This window comes from Taurulus bubalis (genome assembly GCF_910589615.1).
Source record: "Taurulus bubalis genome assembly, chromosome: 2".
NCBI classification, from domain to species: Eukaryota; Metazoa; Chordata; class Actinopteri; order Perciformes; family Cottidae; genus Taurulus; species Taurulus bubalis.
This window is the reverse complement of record NC_136590.1, coordinates 26,331,047-26,349,416: the sequence shown is the minus strand read 5'-3', so window position 1 is coordinate 26,349,416 and position 18,370 is coordinate 26,331,047. Positions and strand designations below refer to the sequence as shown.

The window sequence follows — 18,370 nt, the reverse complement described above, 5'->3', positions numbered from 1 at the left end:
GCTGATGAGATGCCAAAGGGCTGATTGCTTGTTTTTTCAGAGCTGTTTCCTGCCCTCAGCAGGGACACACCGACTGCTCGCTATGGAGGAGGAAAGAAGCATTCACGAGTCACCTTCAAGTTCTTTTCTCAACTCTCAAACAAAAGCTTGATTCTTCTCCATCGTCACAGCTTTTGGTCATAGAGTAAGTGGGCATATCAAAGCTTTTAAAAAGCCCTTTAGTCGGCACTGAAGTCATATACAGGATGTGCTGTTGATGCACTTACAGGATTTATATGCCGAACATGAAATGTGAAGCTTGATAAAGACAATACACCGCTTTTAGAAAAGAAAGAAAAAGAAAAAGAAACATGCACTTTATTAATCCCTTTGGTGAAATTCTTCTCTGCATTTGACCCATCCCTGGTTAGGGAGCAGTGGGCAGCCCTTTGAGGCGCCCAAGGAGCAGCTAGAGGTTCAGTGTCTTGCTCAGGGACACTTCGACATGTGAGCTATGGGGGGGGGACTGGGGATCAAACCGGGTACGGGACAACCACTCATCCCCCTGAGCTTTATTATAACCTCCATGAAGGGAGGATTTTCTGTAGGTTATGTATCTATTGTATTGTACTGTACTGTTGTATGACAGCATTAGCTAATAAACTGTCCATGCATGACCTTGTTCTTTATGTTCAACACACTTTCTTGTTTTTCAATCTCACTTTTGTTTTTAGGGCTCAAAGCCTTTTCACGTAAGGGTGCTTCTTTTTCTTTCGTGTGATTAATTTGCACATCAATATATACGTCATTCTTTAACACAGAACGAACGAGGGGAAAAGAAACTGCGTAATTCTTTGCTGCACATAATCAATGCAGCTCGTCAGAATAACGAGTCACATTGTTCTCCTGGGTAATCACAACCAACAGGCTTTTCTCACTTCCCATGAGGCTTTGCTGCGGCTGCTGGGAGCTGTGGGTCATTAGTGTCGGCACCAGGGGAGTATATGTATTAAACAAATCCCTCACTTAAAAACACACAAATGTACTCCTCATCTCAATTCTATGGTTAGTATTTTGGCTTCAATGGCTGCTGAACAACTGGCAGCCTTTTTAACAAATGTGTCACATTTTGACATCCAAACAAAGAGCTGGGCATCAAGAGAGACAGTTTTTTAGCTTTATTATTATTTATTATTTTGTTTATTTTATGGATTCTTTTTCGAGTCCAGATCTAGATGATCTGGTGTCAGAGGAACCATCAGGTTACATGTTTAAACGTCTGTGTGACAGTAAACAGATCATAGTCCCTTTTAACTGTCTCAAATCTAATTTTCTTGCGTATATATGGCATGTAACAACTTTAATTAGCTGATCATGAAAAGTCAGAGTTTTGGCATCCAAACAACCCAAATGTGTGGGCTATCGATGTCAATCCCCCCAACAAACACTGACTAGCTGTTTAACCCTCCAGCTGAGATGAGAAGCGACGTAGTAACAGATTATTTTTAGATTGATTGCGCGTCTAAAAATGGAGCCGTTACTGAGCCGCTTGTGGATCCCAGTGGGTGGAAACTCCTCTAAAAGTGGTTTACAGCTGACGCGCGTTCCACTGTTGGAGTACACCCACGCCGAGTGTGAGCCAGTGTGAGTTGTGGGTTACATGTGATGATATGGGATGGCAGGAATCAAATTACAAACTGCCTGGCTCACTTTCCGTCGTACCAGAGGACGCTACCACGCCAGCAGCATGTCGGTCAGTCGGTCTGCCACTTTGGTCCGTTCTGAAATATCTCAACGAGGATCAGATGGATCGCAATGAATTTCCTTCAGACATTTATATCCTGAGATAAATGAACCCTACTGACTTCGGGGATCCCCTGAGATTTTCTCTGGCGCCACCGTGATCCTGGCACATTTGGCTTTTTTAGCTCCTAATTGCCATCAAATTTGGTGCAGATATCCATGGTTGACAGAGTATAACTCTACAAAGTCTCTAGATACTAACTTGCTGATGCTGAACAGGTATAATGTTCTGCATGTGCACAAGTTTAGCAGAGTAGAGCTGATGGTCCTTAGTGCAAAACGCAAAGCGAAAGCAGTGAACCACACCAATACCAGACAATAGTGTAAAATAAAAAGGGGCATTCTTTGAAAAGAAATGTGTTGCTTTGAATCATACAAAGCTGAAATTGACCCCACATGATTTGCCAAAATCGAAACTGGTCGACTCAGGCGGTCAAATGCGAGTGACTCAGTGAAACGGGAATAAAATAACTGAACAATAAGACAACGATCAACCAGTTGCAGCCGAGCGTAGGATACGGCACAGAGGAAGAGATGCTGTGACGGAGGGAGAAGTCGATGAAAGAAAAAGAGGATTCAACAAAAACGATGGTCTGAGTGGGATCATGGTGACGTCACAGCTCCATGTCAGTGTGTGTGTTTAATTTGACATAAAGCGACACAGAATGGTGATGGCAGAGTGTGTGTAAGCGAGCCTGTGTGAAAGAAAGAAAAGTGTGACGCCTGATCCAGAAGTAACACAGCACCACACACACACACACACACACACACAGTGGAGGTCTTTGTGCTGGGACGTCCGTTCAAAACTGTCGACTCTTTTTTACTTCTCATAAAATGTTGCTTCATTGGTATCTAAACAATAAAGTACAATATTGCGAAAGCAGATGTGTGCTCTCTGAGGCAAATTTGTGATTTTGGGCGATACAAAATATACTGAATGGATTTGTTGCTTTTTCAAGCATATTTTTCGAGTGAACATCCAAACAGGGTTGGTTGGATTATAGATAATGTGCATCAACTCGGATAATCAAATGGTGAGTGGTGAAACGCTGAGCTCACAAATCATAAATCAGAGGTATATTTAGATGCATATTGAAAATTGATAGCTACTATTTTTTATTAGCTAAGTATTTTTTTAAACGTTCGCAGTTTGTACACATGTAAATAGTTTCATAATGAAATAAAGTAACAATTCTTCAAGCAGCAGGTAGTAACATGCTGTCAGAGTGAAATTAATCATGACCTTTTTTCTTATGGGAAATAATGAAAAAAAAGGCGTGAAGCAGAGGAAATATGAGTAGTTCAGAGAGAAAGGTGCTCTATTCAATGGGTAGATGAGGGAGGTAGAAAATACAAAAATAACCTAGAGAAGAGCAAAGAATTATGAGAGATTAAATACTAGAAAGACCATGAAAGCAACAGGATATTAGACTTTTTAGACACAAAAGCACGATGAGCTAAAACACAGAAATAAAAGTGACTAACTTGCTCCCTTTTTAAAATTGCTATATATTCACACTGGCACGTCTACATACAGTAAGTGCAGAAGGCCTGTTCTCATACAATCGGTTGATTACGCTTAATCTCAGTCACCTGGTGTGAGTCGCTCCGTCATTAAATGGTGAAATCTACCGCTGCCGTCATTATTTCCAAAGGACAAGATGTTTGGATTTGAATTGGTTGTCCTGTTTGGCAGAGAGCAGCATGTTTTTTATAGTGCGGCATAGGACGTCACGGAGGCTAAATAACAAGTATGAATCACAAGGTTAGGTAGCTGCTGATTAATGCTGCCGCATTTCTGACACCTAGGCCTGAATTTATCAAGCAGCTCGAGCAGGAAATCAGTCCAACCTGGCCAGGAATTCTGAGGGGGAGGTTGTTGTTTTTGTGGCGTGTGCTATTTTTATTTATTATTTGATCAACTTACTTTACATATAAATGCCTACTCGCTCTGCTGATAGCTCCAGAGGGGTGAGAAAGCCAACAAGACATCTAAATTGAAAGACAGAAAGTTTAGGTTCGGGGGAAATGAAAGTTCTAATAGTGGGAAAGAGGTAATATTCAGCAGTCCAATGCTTATTTGATCCATCCAACCTGGATCACAATAGGAACAAATGTTGTCTTTGCAAAAACAAAAATCCCTCACCACATGTTTCGGCAACAGGGAAGATGTAGTTTTGCATCAGTCATGATTTAGCTCCGTCAGTTTTAGCAAGAATAAATCAAACGTTTTGTTGTTTCTAACAGCCCCTCGGACGATGCACTGATGGGGACAGAGCAGACTCTTTCTGCTGAGGAGACTGAGGTCTTTTGGAGTGCAGGGAGGGACTCTGTGGTGGCATCAGCCATCTTCTATGGAGTGGTCTTCTGGTGCAGCAGCATCACGACAGCTGACAGGAGGAGACTGGACAAGCTTGTAAAGAAGGCCAGCAGCGTGCTGGGGTGTCCTCTGGCAACAGGAGGATGATGGCTAAGTTCTCATCCATGATGAACCACGCCTCCCACCCAATGCAGGGCACTCTGGCAGCGCTGCACAGCTCCTTCAGCCACCGGCTTATTCATCCCGGTGTCTGAGGGAGACTTACCGCAAGTCCTTCCTTCCCACTGCTGTCAGGCTGCATAACAAACTGAGCTCACAGTAGACCACAAAACATTTTAATCACTTTGGCCACTTTAATCAGTTGCAATATAAATACTTTTTTAATATACGTTTTATTCCGTCTGTATATTTAATATTGCTATAGTATTCTTATTACTGTCTTACTGTAATAAAGGATTATCTTATTTTATCTAGATTCATTGACTTTCCCAACACTCGACATGGAAGTTCCAAGTGGGGACGTCGCCCGCATGGGGCGGTTCATTTGGGCGGGTGACATTACTAAAATGAATCCAACGTCACAGAAAGTGACAGAAGAAAAGGAAGTTGTCTGATTCTAAGATGAGAAATGTTGATGATACCAAAACTCCATCTTGTCAGCTTCAAGTGATGCGATGGTGTCTGTCCATATATTCAGTCGGTCCATGCAGCCCCCTGAGGTAAATATCGGGAGGCATTATAGGCTCATGCAGAGCTCTGTGGCTGACAAACTGCTGCACACCAGCGGCAAGGATTAACTCTGTGAATACAATGTCCACATGCTACTGATGAGAACGATGAGAGCCAACGAAACAAAAATGAGACCCAAGTTGTGATGAAGTGGAATTATCCTTTAAGGCAGATTACAGTGCATCCTCAACATAAAGGACATAGACTATCTGACAGTAGAGAAACACACGGCACAGCAGCTGAGTCCTGATTTTAAACGTCCATGGAGCTCCTCCGGCTCACAAAGTTCCCCTTTGACCTCTCAGTCTTTTTTTTAAACGAGCAGCAGTAGTCTCTCTGCGACTCTTTCAGGCTCATCGTCCTTGTTTTCACAGAGAGACTCTGCGTCCAGAGGGGCAGACAAGAGACACAAGGTACCACAGACAGGAAGTGGGCCAACGCTGACGCAGCAGCGGTTTGCACGAGGACATGAACAGACACACACAGTTTCTATAAAAAGAGGCGACTACGGGCAGCAGGAGTACCTTCGGAAAAGGCACGATGGACGAGAAGGACTTCATCTTTGATCTTCTATGCAAGACTGGTTTGGTTTTTAATTGACTGGTTAAAATCAAAAACTAGCTGAGAGCTCTGTGGCCGAACAAAAAAGCAGATGGGAGGCTTAAAGAATGATTTATACAAAGAGACTTGAACAATGAATCCATTTCTGCATCAAAAGACACTTTTCGACACCAGAAATAATGAAAAACAGTTGATTATCTTTAAAAACAAATATATAAGCATAAGTCTTTGTTCATTAATCAATTAATCGTGTTACAGTCTTTTTTTTCTTTTGAAGCAAACTTTTGCTGGTTCCATTCTCTCAAACTTAAGAATGCCCTGCTTTTAGTTACACACAGCAGTAATCTAAGTCTTTTGGGGGTTTTGAATGTTGATCAAACAAAACAAGACATTTGAGGATGTCAAATTGAACTGTGTGGAATTATAACAGGCATTGTTCAAGATTTCCTGACATTTCTTATAGACAAAACAATTAGTTTATTCTACTAATGAAAATAATCATCAGTTGCAGCCAGGCTTTATTAAAAGGATAAGCTCATTTACATTACAACAAAACATACTTTTCTCATTTCACTCAGTTTTGGTTTAATTTGGTCATTTTGGTTGAATGCATGCCGGGATACCTCAAGTTCACACATAAGTCAGCTCCAGGACAGCTAGACAGACAATCGTCGATATTTCAAAACCTGAGCAAATAAAATCAATCTGCATGGCTGGATGAGACGAGAGGCAAGTGAGAAGTGGTTGAACTGACCGTTTCAAATGTTGTTTGCCATCATTTCTGAAACTTAACTCGACCTCGCTGATAACTGTAGCAGAGACTTGACTTATCTTGGAGAGCAGAGAGATTGTTGACGGTTGTGTATCATATTCGACAGCAAGAAAAAGAAGAAGAAAAAAACCGCGATGTCTGGTTTCTGTCGTCCGTCTTCTCAAATATCAAAAATAACATAACAGCCGTTTGTACATTCAGAGGTATTTCATATTTAATAGCTTAAAAACCAAAGGCCATTTTCTTCGCGGAAGCCACTTACTGCTGTTATTAATTATTGTTTTCCCTTGCATTGTTACGAACACGCATGAAGCGGTCTACTGACAGGGCGAATTTACGTAAACCTGCACAGTCTGGAAATCATCCGACCGACGTCCGCTCACGAAGCAAAGGAAAAAAGAAGAAAAGGGAATGAATTCTATAGAAACCCTGAGAGACAAGTTAAAACAATAAAACAAGGACAAATAAATGTTCTGACGGTAAGAAAACTATTAATTGACGTTACCGAGGGTATAAAAAAGAAAATACCCCAAAGAATTGTTAGTAAATTATGGGCGCCGTAGAATGTAAGAGTTTTATTCCAGTTCAAGCTCTGCATCGCTGACATAATGTGTGAGTTGTTCATTGTGGATAAAAAATGGGAAAGGTCCAAAAACAAAAAGGTTCTTTGTGATGAAAAAAAACAAAAAGGACAAAAAGGCACAAGCATGTTGGAAAAGTAACTTGTATAATCAGAGCACGAGTTTCATCGGAAATAACTGGATCTTCACACGAGTCGATTGTCCTCAAGAAATTCATAATTGAAAAATAAAAACAAAAAATAAAAACAAAAAATATACTATTGATATAAAAATATCTGCAGATGTAGACAACGTCATGGCCGTTAAAAAATCAAAATATCAAGGGCAAAAAAATTAAAAATCACACTTTTAAAAGAATTAAATAGAAGGAAAATAAGAGGTGAGAAGAGCAGTGAGGTCGGTCGCAGCAGAATGGAGGGCGGAAGAAGAAAAGTGGTCACAGTTCACAAGCTGAGAGTCACTGGTTTGATTTCCCGGACAAAGTGGTGAAAAAAAAGTAAAGACATCGAGGAATGCTCAGTCCTCCCTTAGTAACCACTGTCACAGTGCCCTCTAGCAAGGCACTTTTACAGCAGGCAATTGTTCCAGCGGAGCTGCTCAGCGGTCAGCAGCAGCTCCCAGATCAGTTACATGGACATGTGTTTAAGTGGATGAATGAATGCGAAAGCAAAGCCTTCCCTGGACAATGTGTTTTTGTTTTTGTTTGTTTTTTACAAAGTTCCCATCTCCTCGTTTGGAACGCATCGACAGCCAATATTTCACAACTTTTTAAATAACATTAAACATTATTATATGCTGAAAATATACATTCTGACATCTAGAGATAGTACTATGTTAAAAATACAAATGTGCAAAAGTTGTAAACAAATGAGATTGTGTGTGTGTGTGTACACGTATGTGTGTGTGTGTGTGTGTGTGTGTGTGTGTGTGTGTGTGTGTGTGTGTTTGTGTGTCACAGCCTTGTGGGCTCCTCGTCACTGTCACTGCAGTTACCACAGCAGTCCTGCAGAGGGAAGCAGAGAGCAGAGGGTCACTTGAGATCTCGGTGAACTGAATGGACATATTTTAATACATATATAAATATTCTGTGTGGAATAATAACAAAAAACACACACAAAAAGTAAATAACTTTGTTGAAAGTTCTTAGAATTGCATCTACTCCTTGTGTCTCATTAAGAAATACAGAATGTTAAAATATGAATTTCAAGTTTAACTGCTGGACACAAAATGTCTCCTACTTCACTGAAAAGTCTGTTCTGTGTGCTTTTTGATTTATCGTGTCTTCTACATCACACAAGTTGCATACTGGACACTGATTGGCTCCAAATAAGTTGTGATGTCACAAAATCCTGCTGGTTCGTCCGGGTGTTAAACCGAGTTTTAAGTTGAGCGCATCGGAAACTTTCCCTTTTCAGCAGATTAGTGTGAAAACAAACATTCTGCAGAGTGAAAAAAAAAGCAAAGCACTTTTTCAATGGAAGGTGCCTTGAGATGAGATGAGAGGAGTCTACTGACCTGTCGGCCGAACATCCGCTGCAGGAGTCCCTGTTTGGGCGGAGGAGACGGCTGTCCTCTCCAGTCCAGGTCCGGAGGGACGGTCCCGTCCTGGTGGAAAACATTCAGCTCTGTGAAACACTCCGTCTCGATCATCTGCAGGAAAAGAGACCAAACAGAAAAGTCAGTTAATTCTTTTTTGTCTGCCTAAACTCTAAAGATTCACCTGCTAAACTAAACCAATAAATTAACCAGTGCTGAAAACCAGAACATTACAATACGATTTTGAAATCTGACATCGCAGCAGTGTAAATATTGACTATTTTACCAAAAAACAGACGGATAAAAAGATAAAATATTTTTAAATCATATGTTAGTTGGTTGGTGTGTAGAGTGTTTCGTCTCAATGGATTTTGGTGTCAGCAAAGGCAGCAATAATGGATTATATGGACGAAAGAGAGTTGTTTCATGCACCTCATCCTGCCAGGGAATGGAGACGCTGCCTGTGGACACTTTGCTGTAGAAAGACTCGTCTTTCGGCTCCAGCTCCACTCCTTTCACTGTGGAGAACTGCTCGATGTCCAGCACGTCTTTACAGTAGATGGCCTGCGGCTGCGAACACACAAACCACTAACTTCATAACACATTTTCATCTCAGCTACCGATCTGCTCGGAGAAGAAGAAAAAGAGAAGAACCACATATCAACCACGACTGATGACTTTCTCTGGTCTTTGTTAAGATTGAGATTTGAACTCCCTCAGTTCTTACGTAACATAAAACCTCCTGCAAATCAACAACGTGCTCACTGTGGGGAATCCTTCCGGTTACAGACACTCTGCAGGTTAATTATGCATGCTCCATAAAATAAGCCTCTGTGATATTCTTATTAATTAGATTAATTAATTACACTTCCTGAGCTGTAAATTGTAGATTGTGTTTCCAGCAGTTTATACTTTCCATATTTTGAAAAAGATTTGCTTTCTCCCTGGAAGTTAAATGAGAAAATGTAGACATGCTCTCATTAATGTTATTTACACCTACGCTCTTATTGATGTTCTTAATCACACCTATATTTTCATTCATCCGGGTTCGGACTCAGACGCCGTTGTTTCTGGACCCTGGACCGAAAACCAATTATTATTACCGAATTATTAACTGTTGATGGATCGCCCCGCCCTCGATTCGAGTGCCATATTCACACACACGCAGCGACAGCCAGAGAGACCCGATAGTTGGAAAAAGTATGTGAGTCAGAAGTTATTTCACTTGGCACTCCAAAAAGATAAATGTGGACATCTTAACCAGAGCCTGGACAGACTATTATGTTTATTATTATTCCCACAACCAGTTTAAAAGCAGTATGTCTCATGTTCATAGACATTAAAAGCAGCGATTTGAAGCGCCACTACGAGACAAGGCACACATCTTTAGCGCAAACGGACCGACTCGCAGCCTTTATTTTACTCGAAATAAGAGAAGATAATGTATGTATTATTAGAGTATGTATTATTTATAATTATTCCATTTAAATTGGAAATCTGTAATAATAAATATTGTTTAGATGTTAATGAATTGAACATTTAACTTGACAGTCAGTTGTTGACATACAGACGTTAATATAACTGTTGGCTAATTAAATATATATGGTACAACATCATATAGCACAAATTTGACTTTTTTGTGATGTTCCGGACCTTTGCATGAGGAAACTCTCTCGAACTGGACCTTGCTGAATTTTAGTTGAATACCCCTGATCTACACCTTACCTTGCTACCATTAAGAAAACTAGCTACACCTGTTATCATTACTTCTATTGGCTAAACCTGTTATCATTACTTCTACTAGCTACACCGGTTACCAGTAATGGAACTAACTACACCTTATGATTACATCTACTCACTACTCATGCGTCATCATTAATGCTACTAGCTACACCTGTACTATCATTGTTATTAGTTACACCTATGCTGTAATAATTTTGCTACACTTGTGTTATCATAAAAGCTACAAGCTACACTTTTGCTATCGTCAATGATAATACCCATACCTGTACTATCATGTATTAATACTATTAATTACTGTGCTATTTCAATACACCTGTGCTATCATTTAGTAATGCTACACGCTAAACCTGTGCGATCATTAATGCTACTAGTGGAAAACTGAAAAACACTAAAAGCAGAAACACATTTATCTTTTTATATAAATGTTAAAGATAGTCGAAATAAAAATATGTTTATAGTGTATATTTTCTGTACTATATTCTTAACCCTGCTGAGGTTCAGTGAGCTTAATGTCTGAAATGATATATTGTGGACTTACATCGGGAGTGAAGGGCGCCTGCAGCATGCCGGCCACCAGGCGTTTGAAGTTGATGGAGCGGAAGATGGTATGGGCTTTGACCTCAGAGGCTCCTCCTCCCTGGCAGCCTATCCTCTCTATGGGATCTTTGGCCAGAAGCTACAGGATAAAAAAAAAAACTGTTACAAACAACATCAAAAGTAACAGAAACACAGGTCAGAGGAAAATGTAAGCTTTCTGACCAAAAGTGGAACTGCAATTAATTTACAGCAGGGGCTGCTTTCGTGGGGAATTGTTGCCTCGTGTTAGGTGAGATGATGAAATACAATCCAGGAAGTAAGCTTTGAGTAACGGAATGACGCAAAAACGACGCCAAAACACGGCACAGTGGTTATTAAAACTATGTTAGACAGGATTTAACATATATGGACAGTTCCCACGTCGAGATTGGCAAGTAAACTTGCAATACTGCTCAAATTACAAAGTCATCTACCAGGAATGTGAACGTGCTTCAAATTGATTGAAAAACAAGATGTGCATTTTGTGCAAAAGTTGAGCCAGGTTTAACTCTTTAGATGGACAACCTTATGTGTTTTCCAAGAAAGCTTTGTGTTTTGTATTTGTATTTTGGCGCAGTGCCGATGTTGGTTTGAACACAAGCTGTCTCTCCGACTGGCAACAAAGCTCATACCATGACAACATTTTTAATTGATCGTGCAACTGACTGAAAACCAAACCATACCTGGGCTTTTTCTACAGTGTGGCCAAGCCATCAAAGATCAGAATGGCAGAAGAAGTATGCGCAAAATTCACCCAAATTTACCTTGAGTAGAGAGCTCTGCATGTTATTATTTTACAGGAATTTTGTAAACAAGCATTTCTTGTCAGGAAGTCTTTTTGAAACGGCGAGGTAAACCACTAGAATATAGTAAAAATATGGAGCTTGAGCAGATGGGAGCTGCAGATGGGAGCGAATAAGAGACTTTGGCCGCTCGAACATCAACCCACCATTTTACACAGGGACTTGGCGTCCTCAGAGAACTTGCTGGAATATTCCTCCTCCACCTCCCTCACCAGCCGCTCCACTTCCTCCCTCTTGATCTTCTTCTTCCTCTGCTGGAAGGGTGACTGGCCCTCGATCATCTCGTACAGCAGGCAGCCCAACGCCCACCAGTCGGGGCTGAAGGTGTAGCGCTCATTTTTCACCACCTCAGGAGCTGGAGAGAAGAGAAGAGTGAGAATTTGATAGAGCTGAACTTGATTTAAAAAGAACACAGACTAGATTGCAAATGTGGTTTACTCCCGTTATTCGGTTTCTGTTGAGTGGAGGTCGTTAAAGGTCAGAGATTACTTACCCATGTATCCTACCGTTCCCACCCGTCCCTTGATGGTCTGTCCCTCTGGTACATGAACCGCTAAACCCAGGTCTGATATCCTGATGTGTCCTAAGGAAATACACACAACACATGTTTACAAACGGCTTTCTATATGTGAGAAAAGGAAATTATGTATCTTTATGCTTAGTAGTCAAAGTAGTTCATTGAGGAGCAACACTTTTTTTTATCTTCCTGAATGTTGACTCAAATATATTTACCAGGGCTCTGTTATAAACACTTGTTTTTCAGTTTTGTTGCAGCTCTGTTTTTTCCTCCCTGAATATAAAATAAATCATAAATAAATATTGGAGCTTGGAGTTGAGCTGCTGCTCCTTCTTGTCGAAAAGAGTCAGCTGAGGTGGTTTGGGGATCTAGTCAGGATGCCTCCTGTACGCCTCCCATTAGAGGTTTTCCATGCACGTTCAACTGGTAGGAGACCCCGGGGAAGACCAAGGACACGCTGGAGGGATTATATCTCCCGGCTGGCCTTGGAACGCCTCGGGATCCCCCAGAATGAGCTGGAAAGTGTTGCGGGTGAGAGGGAAGCCTGGGTCGGTCTGCTGAACCTGCTGCCACCGCGACCCGACCCCGGATAAGCGGCTGATAATGGATAGATGGATGGATAAATAAATATTTTTTCTTTTACTTTTAACTGCCAACAAACTGTTAAAATCGTCGGGAGTCTGTTCCATCGAAACTCAAGTGGCTTTATTGGCTGTTTTCGAGGATGGATGTTTCTCTCAAGACTTGTCTTCCTGTTATCACACCAGCTCAAAATAGACTACATTGCAGTCTTAAGATGGAAGATTTTTAATAGTTTTCTTTTTATTATGAGCTCCACCTTGTGTTCTTTTCAGCAAAGACTCACTTTTCTCTGAGAGGTTTAGGTTTTGGGATCAGGCTGCATTGCTGGAGTCAGAGCGCCCTCTAGTGGAAAACTATCTCAGAAACTGCATTCATTCAAACACCTGACTCGTTTACAGACGGAACAATCTCATTGTTCTATATCTATAATACAGGCTGCCATTCTGCATAATGGCACATAAAGACATCACAAGTATTTATCTTCTCAACACAATGCTTTTTGAATAGTGTATGAAATGCACAATATCAACAGAATGGGAAGGAAGCTTTAGCCATGCAGTACTATGCAGTGTGCAAGTAGTATATGCTTTGTCAGTGACTTGTTGTAATGAATGAATTAATAAAGTGCTGACAGTAAATTAATAATAAATCTATTTAAGGCCTCTGTCTTTAAATCGGAAAACGTTTTTTATTAGAAACCGCAGTTGACAAAGCAATTCGGTTCCACTTAGTTTGTTTGCCAGTTCCCAATTGTATCGCATGGATCTCAAAATCCCTAAGAAACAGAACATTTGAACATCTATAGTTCTATGACAACTGAGCAAACTTCATCTGATGATAAAGACCATGTGATACATGGAACGCTCCGGAACAAAAGAGCAAGTGGACTCTAAGATGAGATTGTGTATGCAAATGTTAAAGCAGTTTGTCTCCTGCTTTAACATTTGCATGCCAATTTATGAACGTCAGAGATGATTACATCCTCGAGAAGTGCAAGTCACACTCAAAGTCATAACTCAGAGTTATGACTTTGAGAAGGAGTGTGCTTTTTATGTTTAAAAGTACCTTTGCTGCTGTGTTAATAAGCAGGAAATACAACAATAACTAACAAAAATAAACCAGCATGCACCTGTACCTGACTCAAACGAGTCAACAGCCCACAGAGAGATAACCCAAAGTTTTATATGTCGAAGTTTGACCTATTGACATTTGATTTCTTTCCCTCTAACGCTGCTACTCACCGTGGTCGTCCAGCAGGATGTTCTCTGGTTTTAGGTCTCTGTGGGACGGAGAACGAGAGAGCAGAGTGAGAATAAAACAAGATGAGAGCCAATGAGACCAGAGGAGACAGAAGGGACGTCTTTGAGGTGGGAAGATGCTGACCTGTAGACGATGTGTTCCTGGTGCAGGTCCTCCAGCCCGCAGCAGATCTCTGCGGAGTAGAAGATGGCCCTCTTCTCGTCGAAACCTGCATCGCCCATGTGGTATATGTGAAACTTCAGGTCTCCCCCGTTCATGAGGGTCAGCACGAGGCACAGAGCGTCCTTCGTCTCGTAGGCGTACGCTAAACTCACCTGGAGGCAGAGGAGTGTCACGTGTTAATGATGCTACATGGTCGTGGTTTAGGGGATCAGGTGTCACTGCTTCATATCATGCTCATTAGATGCTCAAATTACAGTGCATCAACCAATGGTTTTGATAAATCAAGCAAACATATTAAACATTTTTAATACATTTTCTCTAGACAAATAAAAACATTTACATTAAGTCATTTTGTGTTGTGAGAAATAGTGATGGATGTTATTTTTATTTTTTTTATTTTTTATAGAATAATTTAAATATTTATTATTTACAGAATAATTTATCATGGTTATAGTCCTCTCAAGCTGTCAGTTAAATATAGTGCGATCCCAAGTCTAATTTGAGTCTAATTTAAACTTTAATTATACCTTGTTTTGCAGGTGTAGTGGACACAGGAGAGAATCAAAACAATAGTAATCATCATCATAGTGTAAAATCACCAGTTCAAAAGATTTTAAGGGCATTACATCTGCATTAACAAGCTGCAAAATTGCTTATTTACACATTCAGCAGATTCTGGTTCAGCAACATTATCACCATGTCTGCTTGCTGTTTTCTGTGGAGCGGGTAGCTTTCTGGGGTGTTTTTGCAAAAAAATAGGATTTGGGGTGATTCTTTCTTCCTTTAACGTGAGATATTCGGGAAGCTGACAACGCCATAGACTGCACGTCCCCACCACTGCAAACACAACCTGCTGCTAAGCTTCTTTAATTAAGTCGTTTGTGTATTTTCACATTGCAGCGACGTTGAACCCTGAGGGATTCCTCAGTCCTGGGAGACCGGCCCAGCCAACTGACTGGAGTCCAAATCAAATAAGCTGAACGGAGGTCATCTGGCAGGGATTCAAACCAAACCAGAGACAGAACAAGCCTCCATGTTGTCTTTTAATTAATGCAGTTGTTAATGTCACATACATCTCGTACTATTGACGCACACACAGAGAATGAGAGAGAGGAAATATGTGCAGTTTCGCCCTATAAATGTCTCATTTTTGAAGAAAGAAATGTCAACCGAAGACACAATTACACCCTCTGAAATGTTGCGTTAAAGGAGAAATCTGGTGATATTGTACATTTCTTCAAATATATTTCCCCTAAATTTAGTTGCAAATTCAAAACCTGCAGGAAAACAGATGATGAAAAAATCGTATGAGACTGCAGAGAAGATGAGACGCTTACTACAAATCTGCTGTTGACTTTCTCCAGAATCTGTTTCTCATTGAGCGCCATGGACTCTCCTTTCCTCTTCTTTATCCTCTTCTTCTCCAGTTTCTTACAGGCGTACATTTTCCCTGTGGCCCGTACCTGACACGCACACACCTGCAGGGTCGTGGGGGGGTGACACAGAGGGAGACAAGAGCTTTTTATTCCCATTCATACATGTACAAAGCTGCGCCAAATAAAGAAACAATTCACTCCTAATAAAACACAGACTTCATCGCCGCCCATCATGTGACTTCTCATATCTTTGAGCACCAGAACACCAAACAAGACCGGGATTGTAAATAACCGGATCATAACACAGGATGGCAGTTTAGGACGTAAAATAAAAAGAAGCTTTCGCACAAAGAGCCACAAGGAAGACTCCTTTTGCTTTTCAACCTGTGGAGGATGTGGTGAAAATGAACCTTTCTGCTCAACATCTGCCACAGTCGGGTGTAGCGGTACATATGAATGTGACAAGTGAAAACACTATGTCCCAGATTTAATTGATTGTAGACGGGATGAAAATCTGAAACTGTTTCAAAAAATCATCACTTTTTTCCCCAAATATTTTAACGCTTAAAGCCAAGTGCCACTGTTTTTAAACTCATTCCCTGTACCGCACACACTAGTTAGCATTAGTATTAAACTAGTTAGCATTTATCTAAATATGACTCCTTAGATTGGAGATGTTGTCGATATGGATATTGAGCAGATATTGTATTGATTAATGAAAGTCTAATTACAGTTTTTTATAATATTTAATTTAGTTTTTTAATCTATATTTAATGCACATTTACTGTCATCAACACACCCTTCCTTATGTGTCTCTGGTAACCCACAAATAGAGAGATAAAATAAATAGAGAGAAGCTGTGCACCAAGTCTACTGATTTATTGAAAACTGCTTTAACCAGTTTGTTTGATCTCCTCACCTGGTCAACTTCATCCTTTTTATTAATAAAAACGTCTCTCTAACTTGTCAGTCACTGATTCCTCTGTCCAGTGTGAGGTGCTATAAACCCAGCGAAAAACATCAAAACAATATCTGACTGTCCTCCGCCTTAAAGGTCAGGATTGTGACTCTAACCAGTCATAATGAGTCCAATCATGCAACTTGTTACTGACGGACCGGAGGGAGCCGGCATCGTCAACTGAGGATGAAATGTTCGTGTGTGCGGCTTTTACACCGACGATGAATCGTGTATGTAACTGGCCGACCAAAGACTGTCCTACTTTTTCTTCGAAGAGTAGGAGAACATGTGTAAAAATACCACCTGAACTATAGAATACTGTATATTGACAAGACAAGAAGGTATCACATCAAATATTTCCTACAACATAAATCCCCTTAAACAATTTGGATGTAAAAGAAAAAAGGGCAACTGGTAATTTTTTCTAATGGTGTCCAGATAATTTAATTTCAATGATCTGTTCAGGATCTTGCTTTGTAAGAGCAGTGATCCGCATTCACCAATATATTGTTTTTGTTTCGTTCTTGAGAAAGTTACTCAACTGCAAATTTGTTTCTACCTGTGTTCTTATAGTGATGCATTGTTCTCGGAAATTGCAGGCGTGTGGCAGTTGATCCTGCCCATCCCCATTCTTTCTTCATTTGTTTATTTCAACTTGTCAATAAGATCATTTATTCTGTGTTTGTGTTGTGCTGTTGTATGTTGAGTCATTTAAAATAGAGTGAACAAAGAACAAGAAAAAACAGAGTGTACTGACCTCTCCAAAGCCTCCTTTGCCTAAAACTCTGTACTGCCGGAATGTGTTTTTCGTCACCGGTTGCCTGTTGGGAAGAGAAGACGTTTATAACTCAGACGGCAACACGTGTGAAAGTAAAATGAACATGACGTTAATAAATCTATATTGCTGTCCTTGATTTAAAAATATATATTAAAAAAATATCTATATATTAATAAAAATATGTATATATATATATATATATTTTATATGTATATGATATATATATATATATATATAAATATATATATATATATATACATATATACATACATATTTACACAGGTCAGTTAGATAGAACACCTTCTAAGAGGGTGATAAGTAAGATAGTTTCTCTGGTAGAAATATAGATACTTCTTTTCGCATCTTTAATTTAATACTTGGTTTGACGAGAAGTTATGGTGAAAAAGATGAAAATGCACAACGCCTGCTGGTGAGGTAATATATTTATACAAAACTCTGCCATGAAAGCTCACTGTGCTTCATCAGCGCGGCGATCTTAAAAACGGTTTCTGAGTCCATAGTCGGCGATCGGTGGACGGATTCATGGCGAGCTCAACTGGAGCTGCTGTAACGATCGCAGAGCACCAATTAACTGGTCCCTCTTGGCATCAGCGCTCCCGTCTCGTCTCCCTTTGGACGGTCTGGTCATTCAAGCAGGTAAATGAAACAGACTAATTAAAGGATGAGTCGTTTGGTGCTTAATTAACCCTGTGATGGTGCATCTCTTGTTTGTTTGCTTTTTTTTTCTTTTTTTTTACCAATAATTGCTATTGGTTTTGTGTATTCTTGATTTTAGGCCCATATTGATCCAGTGACATCATCAGTGGTCTTCTCAACAGACACCAAACTCATAATGTTACATTTATATAATAAGTTAACTACATAGCTGATCAGTACTGTTTGCAGACTTTTGGTCGGGAACACAAAGTTATTGAGTTTTCTACTGAGCCGACTTTTTTAGATGAGTTGCATCTGCTTACCTGTCATAGACAAGTCTAAGCGAAGCAGCGTGGAATGTTTTGTGTCTGTGTGCGTCAGATTTCTTATTTATTTTTTTGCAGTACACAGATGGCATCACAGAACAAAATAGATCTCAATAGCATAGGCAGAGAGAAATTAACAAGCTCTGAGCTTTACTGATTTAAACCCTTCACGATAGCTGATTGAGATCTCATGACAGAGCCTCGTTTGTGCCGGGTTAGACGCACACAGTTAAACTGATTGAGATTAAATAAAAAAAACATTGACGTTGAACAGGAAGTGAACAAATTGGAGAAAAAAAAGAATGTCTTGTCAAAGTCCCGGCTCAGCCGCGAATGACTCTTCCAACGCTT

General features: G+C 40.2%; 1 protein-coding gene across 1 annotated transcript in view; it reads right to left on the bottom strand.

Moving 5' to 3' along the window:
• Positions 1-7,625: 7,625 nt before the first annotated feature.
• The window catches only part of grk6 (G protein-coupled receptor kinase 6), a gene marked incomplete at its 5' end in the record, with an annotated part of 46,240 nt that continues 35,495 nt past the window's right edge, over positions 7,626-18,370 (bottom strand). The window contains 10 exons of the mRNA XM_079214171.1: positions 7,626-7,748; positions 8,261-8,395; positions 8,714-8,851; positions 10,563-10,700; positions 11,550-11,758; positions 11,897-11,986; positions 13,744-13,781; positions 13,886-14,076; positions 15,262-15,402; positions 17,016-17,079. Coding sequence (XP_079070297.1) covers positions 7,698-7,748; positions 8,261-8,395; positions 8,714-8,851; positions 10,563-10,700; positions 11,550-11,758; positions 11,897-11,986; positions 13,744-13,781; positions 13,886-14,076; positions 15,262-15,402; positions 17,016-17,079 — 1,195 coding nt within the window. The 3' untranslated portion in view covers positions 7,626-7,697. The remainder of the gene's footprint in view (positions 7,749-8,260; positions 8,396-8,713; positions 8,852-10,562; positions 10,701-11,549; positions 11,759-11,896; positions 11,987-13,743; positions 13,782-13,885; positions 14,077-15,261; positions 15,403-17,015; positions 17,080-18,370) is intronic.